This window comes from Dermacentor andersoni, chromosome 1, assembly GCF_023375885.2.
Source record: "Dermacentor andersoni chromosome 1, qqDerAnde1_hic_scaffold, whole genome shotgun sequence".
NCBI classification, from domain to species: Eukaryota; Metazoa; Arthropoda; class Arachnida; order Ixodida; family Ixodidae; genus Dermacentor; species Dermacentor andersoni.
This window is the reverse complement of record NC_092814.1, coordinates 166,972,026-166,992,021: the sequence shown is the minus strand read 5'-3', so window position 1 is coordinate 166,992,021 and position 19,996 is coordinate 166,972,026. Positions and strand designations below refer to the sequence as shown.

Genomic DNA, 19,996 nt, shown 5'->3' with positions numbered 1-19,996 from the left:
ACAAAAGAAAATTACAGCCAATCCCGATCGCGGACCTACGATTAGAGAAGATGGTCGGCCAATAGGAAGTATCACTTCCGAGCGAAAAGCTTTGTGAGTTCGTGCCCAGAGTAATAATAAAACCTCATCACCATTTTTCTTTGGATATTCCACGCTCATTGCACTATTCCCCTTTTAAGCCATCAGAACTACTGTGCAATGCTACTGGGTCATACATATAGTACTAATATTACTAGAATTCGTTACGTGCAAAACAAAGCTTTACGCCTATTTTATTTGGTCACCACAGTAGTCGGATCGCACCCATTTACCAGTCTCAATATACTTCCCGTTAGTCAACAAATCCGTTTTCATTTAGGAGTGTTTATATTGCGAGTACGCCGTAGTGATATTTCCACTAACCCTATACCCAAGTTAAACGTATGTAATTCGAACAAAACGAGATTTGTACATGAACACAACCTATTACTGCCCAGAGCTTTCACTAATTGTGGGAAGCAAACAGGGTTTTTCGCATCCGTGTATCTCTTTGAACTCATTGCCCATTTTTATGAAATCATCCCATACACTTTATTCTTTTCGGCATGCTCTAAAGAAAGCTCTGATGATTGAACTGCAATAATGGTTATCATTTCTGTTACTATTCTCTTAAAATATGATCATAAAAGTTAAGTGGTTATTCCAACATTTATTGGTTATTTTTGCTGTTTTACGCACTTTGTGTGATTTTTTGACCTATCATGATCTTTATGCACACTATCAAGGTTATAATGTTGCATTCTAACGATCGCATAATATTTGCCATGTATTCTACTTGTTCGCTAATTATGCACAGTACTTGAAGATATTTCTCTTAGGAGGTCCCCCTGACAGTTTTTCCTCGGGACCTCCTGTAAAACTTCAGATCATATACATATACTTTACTGTATTGATTACTTAAAAAAATAAATCCTTCGAAAACATAAAGGATGAGACGAGTGGTGGCATTTAGAAGTATCCAGAAAACTACTTTCTGAATTTACATAGCATAAGTACACTTTATGATTTTATGTAGCTCGAAAGGGTAAAGTAAGTTGAAAGACACTTTCAGCAAAGAAATGAGTAGCATAAGGACACAGCAGATGCCTTGTCACACTAACACATTTCTGTTAAAAAATAGCACACAAATAAAAAAAAACATTCTATGCAGCTTTACTGTCGAAACCATTGCGCGCAGAGACGAATGTAAGAGAATATAGCAGGAATCGGAGAAGGAAATGGAGAAAGATTAACCGCTATTACGTTATTTTGTTTCTTCTATTTTCTTCTGGGGAGGGGAGAGGGAAGTTACCTACGTGGCGTGAGGTTGAAAGAAAGGCTGCTAGGGAGATGTGCAGTAAATAACGGCATTGATAAGTATCCTTGCTTCAAGGTTCTCACGGCTAATATATTTAAGCGTACAACACCTATACGCACGCGCTCTACTTCCACCTTTGACGCATGGAACCTGACCACCTCGTTCTGAATGCCACTTGCTAATGCAGGTGCAGTCGGTTAGAAAAAAAAATCTGTCGCTACTGCTTTTGCACGGCACACTCGGACAGGTTTAGCTGGTGCTCTAATTCTCAGATGTCGACTCCACTGATGCATTAGAGGGTACACATTGCCGCCCGTGAGAACAAGGCCCCGAGAGGGCGACCGCCGGCGCGGGACGGTAGGAACAAAGGGTGGCAAATATTTCAAATGACAATCACCATCCCGATTAGACAAGGGCCAACCGGCTGATAGCGAGCGGGCGCACCTTCAGCTCTCCAATAGTCGCGTTGCCACAGTAAGTGCGGGGGCCTTGACAATGGACGGGCCAAGCGACTTCCAGGGTCGCACGAGCGCGCGCCGCCGCCTCCAAGATAGAAACCAGCCCGACAATCCACGCCCGGCTGTCCGTGGCGGCGGAGGCGATCTGACAAAGGAGGATCGAGCTTCCTTTCTACGGCCACGTTCACTTTTCAAGGTGAACAACCTGAGCGACGCACAGCTTCCTCGCCAAGCAGACGGTCCCTCCCGGACTGTCCCTGGCTCGATCGAGGGTCAAAGCATTTGCTGTTTGCAGATCCCGTCGACGACGCAACAACATGTGTCGCTCCTATCGGCGGCCGTGGGAGAAAGCGAGCTGGGCCGCGCGCGAGTCGCCATTACGACGCCCGTTGAGCCCACTTTCCCCTCATGGGCCTCGCAATTCTGCTCTATTTATGTTTCTCTTTTTGTTTTCTTCGCTAAATATAGAATGTGATGCGCGCCGGCAGCGGCGCCGCATTATTCAGCTCTTCTTCCACCGGCCGCCGTGGCGAAGGAGGAGATCCTGGTACGAAACAAAGAACGCTGTAGCGGTGCATCTTTTTTCGCCCGTGTCGTATGCGCCATTCCCAAATCTAGGCCATGATTCGCGTTGGACGCCGGTCGGAGGGGGTGCTGTTTCTGGCCGCACGCTTTTCCATTTATTTAGTCCCAGGGGAAGGGCAGCTTATGGGCCACGCTGCTGCTCTTGCCGACCGACTGTGGTGTCTGCTGACCGGTTCACGGTCTCCGGTGCGAGAAGGCGCCATGTGTGGCGATGCTGCTCTCTCGCTCATCGTTTCTTGTTTGGGTTGCGGCTCTTCTCTGCTGGCAATGAGTGCATCTTCCCAGCCCCCCTTTGCTGCAGTAGCCCATTGTTGCTTTTACTGCCCGAGGAGGATAAGGGAAATGCCTCACGATGAGAGAAAGGGTCAGCCGCTGGAGCCGTGCTTATAAAAAGCAGCTGGCTCAAGGTTGGCTGCGAACAGTGCTTCTTTTGGAGTGAACCTGACCGCAGTGAAACCGCGCCGCTCAGTCATGACCCTTGTTCTGGTGAGTGAAGGACTCGATGCTGGATGCGACCTGTTACAATCGTCTGAATGATGCGCTTGACGCCGCACCAGCGCTAAGCGTGCCATTCACGATGGTTCTCAGCGTGCAATATGTATTGAAAGTTTTGTTACTAATTTTCCGCCAATAATTCTGTAAACTAAACGTAAAATATTGCGTCCAAATTCACACATCTCTCCAACTAAGCCCGCTGAATACTCTCTCTTAGTGAGGCGCGGTAGGGTGCTTCTCAGTAAGAGGAACCACCAACCAGATATAAATAACAGCAAACTTCTTTGAACTTATCTCATTGTGCCAGTGATGAATCGATAATAATTAAGTGGATAACTGTATGAGTGAATGTATGCATGAACACAAGTTAGCAACTTGAAATGTTTTGAGCCCACTCTACAGCAGGAGACATTGCCAAATAGCGGAATATCATAATTTCTGTTCCCATAACATCTTTTTGACGCACCGATGAAACGCTCCGTACTTAATATTGGGAGTGTGCATAATTAACGATCCAAAATAAGCTAAGCTGCGAGCTAACCAGCTGGAATCGTTGTTCTGCGTTGTTGCAGGTTATTGACAGACTTGATAACGGACACATTGCTCTTGCTACATTTGAAGTTGTTCACGTCAGGTTTTCACGTCACTGCGTTTTTAGATGCAACCTTAGTGCGCAGCCGTAGCAAGATGGCTGTAAAGAATGTACATAAAACGTTGTAGAAAATTCTGAATTTCTGAATTTCTTCATAATAGTAAAGTTGTGAGAGCCGTACAATTTAATAAGTCATTCTTTCGTGTTCTTTTTTTGTAATCTAGTTAGAAACAAATACCAAAGTGCATTACTTTTCGTACCTGCTGCATAACTAAAAGACATAAGTTCAGATGTTGAAACATCTGAACATCAAAGATGTTGGTGGTAATTGCAGGACCAACACAGAATGAGCCTTACGTGGAGCAGAGAGACAATGGATTATGTCGAATGTCGTGAACTACATGTGGTACCTCGGCGTACCTTAATGGCTCACGTGTATTTGATGAAAGATATGGACGTCGAATATTCTCTTTTACGTCGACATCCTCATCGGACCAAAAAGCGACACGAGCGTTGCTACTGCTGTAGCTTAAGGCTAGAGACTATACTTACCGGCTATACTTACCGACTATAGCGAAGGTGAATTCCCTGAACTCTTGTCACTACTCTCCCCCTTTTTGATCACCCATCGACTCACCACGTGCTGGTCACCCGACTGCACATCAGTCTGCTTAACCAAATCTCTGCCTTTCTTTTATTCTGCTCTTTCTCTCTCAAGCTACGCACGCACACGTATACAATTTATAGTATAGAGTATGATAATTCCGCACACTGTACTTTCTCGAATTATTATGAAAATACGCACACAATAGCAAATGAACATTTAGCTATAGGGACAGCAGGGAGTGCAAATATTTGTGCTATTCGTGAGAACTTCAGGCCGTCCTTCTCTTCTTCCCTCATAGGGAGAGAGAGAGAGAGAGATAAATGAGATACGAAAGGTAGGGAGGTTAACCGGAAGATAGATATCAAGTTTGCTACCCTGCACTGGGGAAGGGGTAAGGGAAGACAGAAAGACAAGAAAGATGCACATACATAGAAAGACAGGGAAATTACAGAAAAAAAAGGAAACACGCTCACACAAAAACATGAAGGAACTCAGGAGTGTCACAGTCGTGCAGACCGGTCGCTTGACCCTATGAACTTCAGTTGTGCCTTCATCGCCTTCTAGTGTGAAGATCGCATCAGCCCACACTCTAAGATCGTCTGCTCAGAAAGCGGCCGGTCGTCGAGGCGTGCCAACTCCGTCACGAGCAACTGTCTCTGGAAGCTGGATATGTGCAATTGTTTCCTCGCTGCCACGACTATCACAGGCAGCACTGTCAGCCATTTCGATGCGGCAAGCATATATATATATATATATATATAAGGGAAAGTTCTGTAGATCCGGTGCATAGGTAGTTGAAACGAAGGCGCACACTTACGAAAATTGCATTTTTATTGTTTTAACGGTTCGGCCGTGGCACGGCCTTCGAAGGCCGTGCCACGTGTGCGTGTGTGTGTGTGTGTGTGTGTGTGTGTGTGTGTGTGTGTGCATACCATTCAACATAAACTGCCATGTTTGAACGTATGTATCCGTAAAAGGGCCAATCATAGTGATGCTTTCTCTCTCTCTCTCTCCCTTCCTTTTGTTTGTTGCAGCTGCTGGCTGCAGTATGCTGCGCGATTCCAGGTGCAATTAGTGGTGGATTCGGTGGACTTGGCGGTGGCGGTTTTGGCGGTGGCGGCTACGGTGGAGGATTCGGATCAAGCCTTGGATCCGGCTTGGGCTCCGGTTTCGGGTCGAGCTTCGTATCAGGAGCGGGATATGGCGGCGGCGGAGGCGGAGGTGGCCAGGCGTATGCAGCCGGACCAGCGTACATGGTCAAGCCCCTGCAAAGCGGTGGTGGATTTGGCGGCGGCAGCTTCGGAGGCGGCCTCTCATCTGGCTACGGCGGAGGAGGCCACAGTTCCGCATTCGTATCCGGACACAGCCTCGGCGGCGGCTACGGTGGTGGCCTCGGTGGAGGCCTCAGTGGTGGCGGATTTGGAGGCCATGGCGCTAGCTCTAAAATTGTGGTCCTCAAGGGAAGTGGAGGGGGAGGTTATGGCGGAGGTCTTGGTGTTGGTGGAGGGCTTGGGGGCTTCGGAGGAGGCCATGGCTTCGGCGGTGGAATGACAGGCGGAATGACAGGTGGATGGTGGTAACCGCAGTTAGAAGGGGGTGTGTAGACCGTGAAGTGCACGGAGGTCATCAGGCACTTACCACCAGTGGGACCAACCTTAGACTGAGCAATTAGGTTAGATGTGCGGTCAAACGAGCGCGAGGATGTGTGCTTGTCGTACGCAAAATGAGCAAATCAGGTGTGCGGTCTGATACCATCAAATGATGTTTAAGGAAACACCTATTATGCGTGCATTGTCTACCTAATTGATTTGACGTAAAGCGCTGCGTGCATTTCACGATGTATATTTGTACATACTTTTTCTCTATTCTGTACGTTTCAGTCTAAGTTCGTGCATATCCGTAATACAAAACAATTTTGTGCGTTCTACAGCTTTTTATGCATCTTTTGTGGTTATGCTCTCCTTTTTAGTTATAATGCTAGAAATTGCACGATGTAGGTTTATCGGGAATGTCGTATTTTTTGTTCTGTCACTCTTAAACTATTTACTTCTGAAATTAGCCACCAAAGCGCGAACGTGTTCCCAACCTGCACCCTGTTGGTACCGTTGTACACCGGCGATGCTTCTTTCGTAGGTTATGAACTACACCAGTAGACGCCCTAAGCAGCGTGTGGAGCGAAGGATGTACACCTTGAAAGCGTCGCGTCCCGGCTGTTCGGCTTACGACACAATGCTTACGTTTCCGCTGTGTTCGCACATAAACTTTCATTATAGCAGTAGTGAACGCACGAACGTGCGGCTTGCGTTTATGGCTTGAAAAAAATGTAGAGCTCGAAGATATGCAGCAATTACCCGACGAAGGAAAGGTGCCTTCAATTTTGTTGTCAGCTCGCCGAGGAGTATGACCGAGAAACAATGACGGCATGCTTTGAAATTCTGGAAGGCTATCCGATTGTATACAGCGAAGCTTAAGCAACAGTGATGAAGGGTGCGTGTTGCTGCCGGGGTAGAGTGCTTTCAGGTAGATCAGGAAGACAGCGCGCAGGGGATATTGCGATTGCGCCAACGGCCTAAAGGGGTCATGTGTTCTGCCTGACGGGGCTGCCCACTCTTTCAGTGTGTCAGTCAGCCTGAACTCGCAAGTCGTCTTCCAAAGAAACTAGGCTAGTTAACCGAAAAAAAAAGGCAACCGCTACAAGAACGTTTGCGGATCACTTGGGGGTCATGAAGTAGTGCCGATAGCTGGGTGATCGTTCTCGCGTCGGTACGGAACACATTTTTGTCAGTTTTCATCAGTGAGTGAAAAGTGTTGTCAGAGGTTTGCTTTAAAATTTGCAGCCACCTTTCATTATAACAACGCCCAGTAAACGGCCAGAAATAACGCGATAAAATTAACTGATCCAAATAAACGTTTTCGCTTAACAAAACATCGCTCCCTTTCTACCCATTACGCCCCAATATTCGGGGGAAAGCCCCAAACCGACTTTCGCTATAGAAAGGACTAACGCAGTAATTTCTGGTAATCATATTATGGATATATGTATGTGCAAATGCGACTCAACTTGTCTGGCATGTAGCATCTGCACCATGTTTTTTCTTGTAGATAGCAGGAAGTACGCACAGCAACGCACAGCACCACTCGAAATAGAAAAACAACACAGTAAATGGGAGATGTGTCCTTCTGCAGCGCTCATCTAACGGTCAATGCCTGAGTTACATCACACTTTTTCTTTCTTCCGAGTGTCCAACATATCGCAGACATTACTGGCTCTTGTACGCCACCTGCTTGGTGTGAACTGCTGTCAATTAATGCTGGTATGGTTTTCCGTTTTTTGTCTCCGTGTTCCTAAAATATCGCAGGAGCTTCCCATAACAGGGCAGCACAGATGAACCGACAGGGAGCACACACATAGACAACAGCCAATACTCATTTTGCGTATGGAGCGCACACAGAGGGTTGCTCATTTCAATATGCCTTCTCGTAATTGATGTCCGCTCAAGTGCGTTCGCTTTAAGAACCATGATAAATTTGTAAGCAGATTAAAATGAGTATTGAATACTGCTATCAGGAACTGCCCACTGGCACTGAGCAGATAGCCACTTTGTTATATTAATTAAAATGATCCCCAAAGTTTTATTAAACAGTTTTGAGCTTGCCTTGTGAAGCAAGCATATTTAAGTGCGAATGAAAATATACCTATGGTACATAAAGTAAAAAAAAAGAATGTATTTATGAGCCCATTTCAGCTACTTACTTACATGCAAAAAAAAAAAAGAGGGATGACAGAGAGAACGAGAAAGCAAGCTCCACATTGCACTTATATTAGCTAGCTGCTTAGATAAAAACAAAATGGCTCGACTAGATAGAAATATGTGAGAGCTCATAATATCTGCCTTTACACTACCATGCTCCTATTCCCAAATTCATTTCACTCATGACCGCTCTGCCGTGGCAATCATTGACGGCCGCTCCGCTGTAGTTCAGTATATCGACTGTCACACTCTAAATTTTTCTCTATTGTTATTATTATTTGCTGAGCTACATGTCGGGCACAGATAGCATCATGCCAGAAGGCCGGCAGTTCTGGAGTATGCAGTTAACGAGGTCCGATTGGTGACCAGCAATCGAATGCACTCTTAACTGTGGCGTGCTACCATGTTCAATTTATCCAATTATCTAAATATGCCAATTATCAAATTGAGGTTTTTTCAGCAAAAGGCCGGATGCTATTGAGATTGCAGAAACTGAGTGCCCCCTGATGTCACCAGAATACATCCCCATACAAGCTGGAGATGCCTAGGCCTGTTCCAAGCTTCCATGTTACTTCTCGTTTCGCAACGCTTAAAAAGTTGAAAATAGTACCGAGGTTCGAAAAAGTGGGCGATGGGAGTGACGGGCGCAAAAAAAAAGGAATAAAGAAAAAGAAAGGACTGTGCTTTATCAGGTGACGTGAAATCCAAGTTCACTGTTTAGTCGAGAAGCCGTGTGCTGTTGCTCGCATAGTGTTAGCAATAATAAACATTGATGCCACTCAATCAGTACATGCTATCGAAAGAAAATTCAAGTGCTTTCATTTTCTACAAAGTACAGGATATTTCCCTACAGAAACGAATGTATCATTGTACATATTCAAGCATACAATGCTCCAAGCAGAAGTCTCATTTTCAACGGCATGCGAGGTTTTTACAGACTGAAAAAAATAAGGAAAGAAGACAGTGAAGATAACGGGTGCACTCAGCATGTGCTGGATGAATGTATCTTATTGTGTGCTTGGCGTGCCTTTCACCCAAGAAGAGTCATTATCTAGAGTTAGCAGTCCATAAGTTTGTGCGTGTGGTTGGCTGTGCTGCTTTATCATGAAAATATGCGAACACTCGTCCGCAAAAGTAAGGGATCCCTGCCCGAAATCTTTCAAGCTCCATTGGCGCACAGACTTGCAGATCTCCTGTTATTTTAAGAGGTGCCTATTAACAAAGAAAGCTACAAGTAACCTAGAACAATAGCAATGACAAGTGACAGTGCAATGTGGCGAAGCCGCTCTTTCGGATGTCAAGAAGAAGGGGGGTGCAGAAGAGGTCTCTAACTTTGGTCCACTTGTGCAGCCCGCTGACTATTTCTTTCTCTTCTTCTTCGTTAGAGTGCATTTATACCAAAGTGCAAGCGGACCCGAATTCTCCTCATAGTTATTTAGTTTACGCGAATACAAACCTGTTTGCAACATTTAAATAGTTCCAAAAATGTCCAGTTGTTGCATCTCTTTCGTGATTCTGCGCTGCGCACATGAATGTTTCTTCCTGTAAATAAAGGCATCATATTGAAATTGCTATGCATAGATAGTATGCATAGCATACCTGTTGCGAAGCTTTGTTTTCTTTTCCAAACCAGTGACATGTATATAAGTGGTGTGTCTGAATAAAACAGTCTATTCAATAACAGCTTTTCCACGGAATTTCTTCTTGAAGCTTTTGCGAAGCGGTCACGTCACGCAAATTCGTGTCACGCGATTTAGGAGAGCGCATGAACAGAGGGACCTAGAGACCGGAGAACATCAGACGTACCGGAGAACATTCAAAGATTAAGATTAGAAGCGGCAGCCAGGTCAGTAATGTCACAAAATGCTGCTCTCGACACGCTTGGCACTAAGTGCGCTTCAAGTGTCTTTTTTGTTTCATCTGGAAAATACTTAAGGGTTTTCCAGTGGCCGTTGCATGCACATGGAAGCACTGTAGTCGGGTCATATGAAAAACCGTCAATGTTTACTTTTTGTACCCTGCTTTTAGTCAACTTAAGCCTCTAAATGGGTGTATCGCGTGTTGGCGTTACGACCGAATACATGCGCCTGCCTGGAGAAATTCGTCGACTTAAACTAGTGGCAAGGACTATTTTTGTATTCCTAACAAGGTATCTGCGGATATCTTGTACTAAGTGCTATATTTTACTTGTATGCCTTTTGTTCTGTTCATTCGCACGGAACAGATATAGAGCAAGATGCACTCTTTGGGGTATGGCTAAAGACAACAGGCCGCAACCCCCGTGGTATACAATTCACACTCTGTACAATACAGCGGACAACATAGAGGTGCCCCAAATGTGCTATAAAGGTGCAATCAGGTGCGATAAACAGGCGAGGCTCTATAAATTAGTGGGACTGAACCTCCCAAACCAACACGTCAACGAGTGGGGAGGCTGTGAAATAATTTTGTCCAGCTGAGGTTCTCTATAAGGAGCAACCAAGGTGCGGTACAAGAGCACTTTTGCACAGCCGCCGAGTCTAGGAATTAAACTCGCGACCTCGGGCTCAGTTGTATAAAGCCATAACTATTGAACCACCGTGGAGGGTGCGAGGTGCAGTAAAATAATATTGTAAGGGGAACCAACCTGGGGAATAGGAATACAGATATTTATATGCGAATGACATTCTGCGTGAGCCCGAACAGCTTTTTAGGCAATGCGCTGTAAGAAATTTAGTGCTAGATTATACAATGAATATGAGAATATGTTCAGAAAACTGCAGAAAACTGCACTGTGCGAGTATACAATATAACAAGTATCCTTAACAAACAATCTTTGTTTGTCTAAGTAACAGAAACCGGGTAATCTTGGAGAGCCGCGTGCGAAAAAGTCGACGCCCGCTGGAAATAAGACACCAGACGTGAAAACAGCGGGATGGCTTTGGAAAGCTAGAAAGTAGAGAGTGTGCGACGTGAGATGCTTGCCTATACGCTTGGTCTTGCGAGTCGCTGGACCTGTATAGTGGAATGACATATTCTACGATAATGTTATGTAGCAGCACACGTCGAATAGCGTTGTTAAGGAAGCACGAACGAAAGAAGTGAGAGGCAGCAGTGAGGGGTGATGGTTGATTCAATGATAATTGTTTCACAGCAGAAGGACGCCTATAAGGCTGCCAAATTTCCCCGAAGTGTGGGCGCCCGTACACGCCGCCAGAGGGTCAAGGCTACACAGACGCGCTCGTCGTGAAGTGCGCTGTGTGTCACAAGAGGGCCCACAAGCAGAGCACTGTGGTCGAGCGCCGTGGGAAGTGCGGCATTGGCTGCGACAGAGTGCAATGAAGTCGGACCGCTCCCCTAGCTCGTGAGTTGCACAGGGCGTCACTTAGAACGCATTGTGCAGCGTGCCGTCGGCACGGCGCATTGGCTCGCTGTTTTACTGCGTTGAAAGTGGTCGCTGAACAGACAAAGCCGCGAACGTGCCTCTGGCTACGTGCCATTCGGCGCGTGGGACGTGCAGCATATGCGGAACTAGTGTTATCTGTCGTGTTTTCATTCTTGCTAAGATACCGGTGCACTGACCGCATTCGAGTTAAGCGCTCCGTCGTTGTTCGCAGCGGAAACAAAGGCGAGTTCGCCGGGTCTCGGTTACGCGAACTCCTATCGCGCCTGTGCTCGACTCTTAGTTGGCATTACTTAATGACCCCAATTGCTGCATCGCTCGCGATTACAGGACGGGCAGATGGTGTCTCCCCACCGCTTCTGGTTTACGAAGCGAAATGCTTACGTGGCCAGCTGTGCGAGAGAGGACGGAAAATGCTGATTCTGCTTGACATTTCACTAAAATTAAAGCAGAGGCAATTGCTGATGCTTTTCAGCACATCGCATATAAAAACACATGTATGCTGTTGCACCAGTTCACCGTTGTCCTGAGTGCGTTGCTACTTGCGAGAGAAAATTTGTGAGAAACCTAACGTCTTATTACGGTTGCGGTGGCGCTTGGCTTGTTCTTTTCTCAAACACTGATGCGAGTTTTTAAGGTGACGTGATTCTTTCGACCAGTAATAGGAAATTAACATGTTTTTGTCATGGTGTTCGCTGGAGTTGTTGGCCGTGCTTTATCTTCATCTTAACGTGTATACATCCGCTGTGGTCAGGAAGTCTGGCGGACGCTCTGCGCTGAAGAAACATACATCTAGCGCGGATGACCATATCTGTGTTATGCACTAAATTTCCGCCTTCTTACGCAATATAAATATGCCTTCCCCTGAATATAACATTGTGTGATCTCTCGTCAGTGTATTACAGTGCTGTATTCCCAATAAATGAATGAAGCTTCACGTATAATAGGCCATCGCAAAGACCAGAGGCCATTGTCCCACGGTGTCGCTAAATGCTCTACAAAGACGCAGCTGTTCACACAAATGGCCAGAGGGTCGCATTCGTGAGACCGACACATTTCGGCATTGAAGCCATTCGCAGCTACGAGGCCGAAATACCAGGTTCATTATTACTACATCCACAGGATGTACACGATGCAATCATAGCTGTCAGCCCCTTGACCAACGTTGACATCATTACTATATGCACTGACCCACTCGGTGCTGGGAGGCGGCTAGGCGGTGGAGAATTTAACAGGTCGAGAAGGCAGCCTGCAGCGAGTATATTCTGATCTGCTAGTCGGCGCATAAGAATAGGGCAATGAGAAAAAAAGAAAAATGTTTACGGTCACCACGTAACACAGTGGTTTCCTTCCGACGTGGAGTCTTACCATGTGGCCAAAATGGTACTTTACGATAATACTTTCCTTTTAATACTTGCCAGCTTAGAAGGCAGCGCGTTCCGTTGTGGTAAGTACTCGGGGAAGTCACAAAACACACGTTGAAGAGTCTCAGACACTTGGCCGTATTCACAGTTTGCGCTGTCCGCAAGGCTTATGACATTTGCCTAGCCTCTGTAATAAAGGCGACTAGTAAAAAAACAATGAGCATCTGTGACTACATGTACGTACTTCGCAGGACGTCCTAATTCGCCATCAAAGTTTACTGTGTTCAGAGACACGGTCACCCTTCCGCTCCGTTCGATCCCGGCTCCCTCATTTGAAGCCCAAGGATCTCTTCTCCGGTGGGAAACACGCGCTCTTGTCCCACTTGTGGGTATCCCCTTAACCGTAATCTTATTCGGGTGGAGTAAGTCTCTATACGGAGACTTCGGCCTGGGGCGGTCCTTGCACCTTCTTTCACGTGGATATGGCGTTCAGCACGTGAAGACCCTGTGAACTGATCAATGGGCTCTGCCACCGCGTCTGCAGCGAATACTCGTCATGCACTGTGCCTGCGTCCAGGGGAAAAGACCACACTGAAGAAAGTGCTTAGAGTCGTCGGGATACGAACAGACCAGCCTGAAGACTGCGTGCCGTAAATCACAAGCAATAAGTTACACAAGGCAGCTTCTGCATGACATAACTGCACGCATTTATTTAAGTACATTATGCCGCGCAGCAACCCGTGCGATAAAATAAAGAAATAAATCTGAAGAATAAACATATGAATGCATGGTAAATTAACAGAGATAGCAGACCTTTAATAAACGCTGGCTATGGCAATTACAAGTGGGAACCATTCTACTACAAACGCAGATGCTGGCAACCGGTACGCGGCTTCTTTAGATACTCCTTGTGCAGTAAAAATTAGTAATGAAAGAACAATGACCACAATGCGTAGAATGGGTACAGTGTGTGCTTCAGCACAGTATACAAGTAGAAGAAAAATAAGTGCAGTACTAAAATAAATAAAAACAATGAATAACTGCTCCCTGAAATTGTATCAACATTTTATATTACCTTCAAAACAAGCAAGCAATAATTCAAAACAAGGCACTGGGCATGGTGGTTGTCGTCAGCCCTTTGCTCCTTCAGCTACACTGCGACAGAAATTACGCTGACGAAGGAGCTCATTGCTTTGGAATTGTTCACAAGAAATAAGACATTCAGTTCCGGCAGGGTGAGTGCTAAGTGCCATTATTAGTCGCAACTGTGACTGAGTATTCTTTGGGAGCTGTTGCGAAGTAAAAATAATTTTGACCAAACTAAGATTTCTGGCACAAAGCACTTCCCGCCTGGAACAATCAGTGCGGCCATTTGTGCATGGGTTGACATTTGTGGACAAGTGGTGGTCAAAAAGCCATTGAAATATACGAGGGGCGTTCGTATTAGCGGAACCATAAATTTGGAACAGGCGTACACGATAGCCGGCAAAATGAGCACGCGTCTCTATAGTATTGGTAGAATATGAAAATTGTGTCCTATATACGCGGTACCACGGAAGACCGCAGCGCTAGAGCGTCAAAACAAGAATGACAGCTTCTATCGGGAAGCGCGAAAGTATGTTGAAACTTGAGCACGTGATCCGCTGCCCGCCTTTCAAGGGAGACAATGCCAACGATATTCATGCCGAGCTGGTGACGGGGTACCGAACACCACCCTACATCATGGGTGCCGTTGAGTGGAAGCTCATTCGGAGTTCTGGGAAGTTGATTGTTTCAGCACCACTCACTCTGACAGCATGAAAACGAGAGGCGTGCCTTCGTAGCCGCGTTTGCTGCTTTTCCACTCTTAGGACTTCAGGGGACTTAACGTGGGAGAGCATTGATTGCCGTTATCCCAGCGCGCAGTCCAATAGGTCAAATGGTTAGCCATCAAATGGCTCGTAGCGATGAATTAACCTTCAGCCTTTGTTGCAAACAATGGCGCGTAAAACATTAGTGGTACTGGCTACGCCCACATGCACGCACACAACACACGCGCGCGCATGCACATGTCTCAAGTAACGTGTACCTGCCGGAGTATATATAGTTGTCAAGACTCGCTCGTTTATCTGCAACTGCATTTTTGTAACAATTTGCATGGACCGGTGACTCCGCCGCGCGCCTTCGCCTCAACGCTACGAATTTGCAGCAAGGCTTCAAAACCAGATAAGAAGCTTATGCGTGCATATGAGTCTTTAAAGCCACCGGCCTCCACCCACGATCGTCGCTAACAACTCTGGCGCATATATAGGGTACGCACTTTGTCCTCAATAGCGAAAGTTTTCACTGCACGGATTTAACAAAAAGAAATAATAATAAATAAAGAAATACCTTCACTGTCAATATATCTACGTCAAAATAAAAGGTGCAGTGAATAATTAATCTATGTATATGACGACAACATTGTTCACCGAAATTCCACAGAGCGACTAAATCGCCAGGAAATGTAACTTGGCGCCTTCCGTATTCCGAATACTTTTGCAGTCGGATGCATGCAAGATGTACAGAGGTGAGGAACAGTGGAGAGACCACGGCTCCGGGCGCGGGAGCAGCTTCGGGGCCGCTACGCGGCGCTGCTATCCCACGCCGCGCACTCGCTTCGAGAGTGCCCCGAGTGACGACAAACTGCACCCTCGCTATAGTGGGTGCAGTACCCTCGCTCTCGCGCAGGTGCTTATCACGCTTGATAAATTTCTAGTGCACCGTCCGGTTGCTCTGCTGCTGACGGTCGCGGCGAAGGGGAGCGCGCATCGCAAAGCGCCTAAAGTGTCTGAAGGGAAAGTAGGGCGAACTGCTTCGCTCCTCCTCCGTTTTCGGCGCACCTTAACGCTTACGCGTCGATGCCGTGCCTGAATCGGCATGCTGTTGGAAGGTACGCGCGTCTTCCACTCGATAGAATAACACGATAACATAATAACACAATAACATAACATAATGGCACGATAGAATGCTGAGGGGGCAAAGTTTCCTTAATTTATGTTGCAGTAGGATGTGAGATCGTTTTCATAGAAACACTGAGAAAACAGAGAATGATCAACATTAAGCTAAGCGAACCTCTTTTTGGCAGAAATAATACACCTTCTTCAATATGCGCATGCAACCCACGTAATGTATGTAATGTGGTTCGCAGAAGCTACAAGCTCTACCACTGAAAACGTAATCTGGAGAGAGCGGTGCATGATGACGAAAATGAAGTGACAACCGACATTGCAGCTGCAAGACGTTTTACGTCTTGCAGGAGCACACCTCTCCGCACCCGGCATGAAATATACTCGAGCCAAAGGGGTAAGCGAACATTCTTTATTAGCCATGGTTTGGCGGACATTCATTGCGACATACAATGATCAACGGAAACGTTAGTAAGGGACGTATTTAGATCAGTATATTACAAAAATAATGCTGACCTAAGCAGCATGCATGCTGATACTTATCGCAGTGCCACATTTGCATGTCATCTTAGCAAAGGGCGTCACCGCACGCGCTTCCCGGCGTCTCCGTGCGAGAGTCCTTTAAACGTAAAAAACAAAGCTCCCGCCTTCATTGGTGAAGCAGCGAAACGATGCGTTTTATTTGACGTTAGCAGGTCACTGACCAAGTTAGACACCAGGCGAGGCACCACTTAAGTAGTCCAGTAAGTAGCAAGAGGCATTATTGATGATTGAGTCGGCGCACTTGCCTTTTTGTCTTCTTTATTCCTTTTGGCCACGACCACCCAGCTTCCGACCGTTCACGCAATGAGCGCCTGGTGCCCGTGCTCCGGCCCGCACCACCGTCACGACAGTGCTTTCATACGCCGGTGACAGAGCTCTGCGCAAGATGACGGATGTCATTCTTGCAGGGGCAATGTGGGCGCGGGCGCTGGGCAGCGCGGCGGGGTCCAGCCTCAAAACGCCGCCGGGGGTCACCGCCTGCCCAGCCTCGCGAAAACTGTTGGCAGCATCATCGTCGCGAACTGCTATACCAGTTAGCGAGACACGTGTTGGCTACCCACACTTGTCAATGCATCCGCATTGATTGATCAAAGCTGTGGTGTCCCACTGTAGAGGGCGGCCGAACTCTCTGCGAGGCCAAACGCGACAAACGACAGTGTATCCGGTGCGTGCGACAGGCGGTGCCGGCTATCGAGCGATCAGTGCACGATCATCGCGAGTACGTGCACTGCCGCACAGCCGCCATTACAACGCCGTCCGAAGCACTGAGGCAACCCGGAAGTATGCAGCATTGCGTGAGCCTTCTTGTTCTTGTTCGATGCTTTGTCGTTTCGAGTTTTGTTTGTTGCAATGCAAGTCGGGAGCGGGCTACGTCGCGTGTAATAACCGCGTCCAAGTTCACGAAAGCTCTTGCCCCTCCGGCCCGAAGGCGGCAAGGGAAGTCGCGCCCGAGGGAGGCGAGGCGGCTCTCGGCGCTCGCTCCGCGGCGCGCTCTTCTTGCTGCTGCTTTGAAGCGTGCAAGAGCGATGGCTTCAAGAATCTCTTTCCTCGACCATGCCAAGTAGAACACACGTGCCTTTTGCATTTCTCCCCTCCCGGCCGCCGTATAGTTTGTATTTGAGTTTTGCTCTTGTTTTCCTCGCCGTGGCCGCCGGCTACTGCCGCGTTTGCTATGCATCCTCCACTCACTTTCTTTAATAGTTGGGGCGTAAATTGGCAATCTCATTGTGCAGTCGCGTCCTCCCCCCTTCGGTCCGCAGCTGTGGGAGAGTCAACGTTTTGCAATCCACCTGGCACGATGACCTCCTCTTCCGCCGCCGTGCCTCCCTATATAAGAGAAGTGTCTGGAACGGAAAAGTCAGAGCTTGCAGTCCCTGCAGAGGAACGATCTCCAGGATGAGGCTTATGGTAAGCTTTCCGAGCATAATCAGCACTCTCCGCTTAGCGCAGGCATCGAGAAGGTATGCCCGGCGCTCTCGGGCATGCAAAATGCGGCGTGCTAGCATGCCAGGGAGCAGCGCCATCGCCGTACACCAGGATGGCACCGCTGTGCACCGCCAGAATTATTTCTCGCTGGAAGTCCTGCTTCTGCGGGCCGCTAGGGTCTTTGTGAGCAGATGGCGAGAGAATATTGTTGACAGTGTTGTCCTCCTTGATTGTTGAAGGAGCTTCGAACAATGTAATATTACAGCGATTTGCAGCTTATTATATTAGTGCCAACAGGATATAATGCAGAAGAGAATCCTGAGCTTGAAGTTGGTTCCATCTAGACCTCAGTGAACCTTCTTTTGGCTCTGGCTTATGCTTTTCCAGGCCTGAAGGTTTTATGCAGAAGTATTCATGCAATCGGGAACATTTTCGCGCTTTCACTGTGTAAAAAGGTGAATGCTGCTGCAAAACCGCTTGAGGATCAGAATACCTATGTGACGTGGAGTAGAAAACGTAAATTGCTAATAAAGCACATGATTGCGAAATTCAATTGGATATATTGTTGTAGTAGGGTACCTACCTACCTGTCATTCAGTCCACTGTACGCTTCCTGCGAGCTCTATCTTCTGGTGTGCTAGCATACGGTCCGGTGCTTTCAACATGAAAAGCAGGTATAGTTTCAATGCGGAAAAAATGATAGAAAAAGTAGATGCGCCATCCCAAAGGAATATGAAGCGACAACTTACGATGAATGGGGTCACCGACCTTTTTGTCGTGAATAAATAATACGTTCCTTTGTTTTTGTTCCCTTCCTGTGCATCGGCCGGTGCAGCTAAGTGCTGTGCTTTGTGGCTGCCTTGTGGCAACCGTAACCGCCGGTTCTCTCGGCGGATTTGGCGGTGGCGGCTACGGTGGCGGTGGCTACGGTGGCGGTGGCTACGGTGGTGGCGGCTACGGCGGTGGCGGCTACGGCGGTGGTGGTGGCTACGGCGGTGGCGGCTATGGCGGCGGAGGCTACGGAGGTGGAGGCTTCGGAGGCGGCGGCGGCGGAGGGATCGGCAAGATCATCATAATCAAGACAACTGGAGGCGGAGGAGGAGGCTACGGCGGTGGTGGATACGGAGGTGGAGGCTACGGGGGCGGAGGCTTCGGCGGAGGCGGCTTCGGCGGAGGCGGAAAGTACGGCGGTGGTGGATTTGGAGGATTTGGCGGTGGTGGCTACGGCGGAGGTGGCTACGGCGGTGGCGGGTGGTGGTGATCCTCATCCCTGCGCATCAATTTGGTATGTATACATTCAGTCAATTTAGCGCACGTTTTACATCGTGATGCGAAATCGCCTCTTCTCGGTTGCGGTCCTATTTCGAAATGTGAGCGGTGCTTACCAGTAGTATTCATGGCAGCTCAGCGACTGCTTGCTCTGCTCATCGTCAGAGAAGTGTCCTTTTCGTATTAGTCAGAAGTGCCAAACGGTACTTGCTCAAACTTCCGACTTTTAGGGTAACACTACGAGCGCCTTACACGTGAACTTTTCGTTGCAGTTGCTAACGAACATGCCACGTAGAAGAAGCGTAATTTCAAAGTCGGTCTTGAGATTGCGAGGTTATGTAGCGTATTTGGGTGGCAGTTTTTCGGGCTACATTGTAGCGTTCTTGAGCGCAGAACTATCCGAGCGAAAGAAGGAATGTGCAGCGCAATAACCCTTTGACTGCAGTGATGTGCCCGTCGTTGGCGTGCAATCTTCATTCGTTGCCCGATTCACTGCAGAAGCCACCCTGAAGAGGCCCGCGCCGATCCCAAGGAAGTTCATATTGTGCCTCGCGTACTTGTGTCAGCCATCTGCAGGAACTTTCGCGAAGTGTCACCGATTGCACCGGAAAACACCCATGAAACGCCACTCGGGTCCAACCAGCAGAAGAGCTCGCTTGCATGTGCCACCGCTGCGAGCCTCTTACTTTGTGAATAAAGAGACGTTCCATACCCACTGAAATCTGGGCTTCTTAAGTCGCCTCATAATTCACTCTGCAACGTTATAATTCCGCAGAGGAGTCGGCGACGAGTTATGTTTGCTGGTGACATTTCAGGCGCGCCGGGTGCTCCGAACGAGGAAACAGACGTCGCCAATCCGCCTTACGCTACACGGACGGCTGCATTTATTAACTGAAGCGTTCACAGTCCCGAGGTCTTCGGCGAATATTTAAGCAGGTTTGGCGGCTTCAATAGCAGTGGAGAGGTAGAGCAGCAGAAACAGCTGTGTCCTGTAAAATGCCTTGATTTATGGGGACCGAGCTCCAAAAATAATGAACGCAATTTGCACAACCAGTCTTCGTTGCTTGTGTGGATTTCCTTTTGAGACGAAGAATTATTAACGAAACATAACTATCAAGCGAACACTCAATCAACAGTCCCTGTATTCTGGTGCCTTAAGAAATCTGTTCAGGCTATTTTAACATACAACTTGATTCACATATAAGTTTACCTCTGGTGGTTAGTCGTAGCATGAACGCTCCTGCCTAAAGCCAAATTAAGA

The 19,996-nt window shown here is 47.5% G+C and overlaps 2 protein-coding genes across 2 annotated transcripts; both read left to right on the top strand.

Annotated features, from left to right (window-relative positions):
• The first annotated feature begins 2,794 nt into the window (after nt 1-2,794).
• LOC126547164 (uncharacterized) lies at nt 2,795-9,508 on the top strand. The gene is made up of 2 exons (XM_050195041.3): nt 2,795-2,865; nt 5,108-9,508. Exons 1-2 carry the CDS (start codon nt 2,851-2,853, stop codon nt 5,651-5,653), a joined length of 561 nt encoding a protein of 186 aa, XP_050050998.1. The 5' UTR covers nt 2,795-2,850; the 3' UTR covers nt 5,654-9,508.
• A 7,855-nt stretch (nt 9,509-17,363) lies between these two features.
• Nucleotides 17,364-19,456, top strand: LOC126547072 (uncharacterized). The gene is made up of 3 exons (XM_050194920.2): nt 17,364-17,448; nt 18,302-18,751; nt 19,234-19,456. Exons 1-2 carry the CDS (start codon nt 17,437-17,439, stop codon nt 18,725-18,727), a joined length of 438 nt encoding a protein of 145 aa, XP_050050877.2. The 5' UTR covers nt 17,364-17,436; the 3' UTR covers nt 18,728-18,751; nt 19,234-19,456.
• Nucleotides 19,457-19,996: the final 540 nt, after the last annotated feature.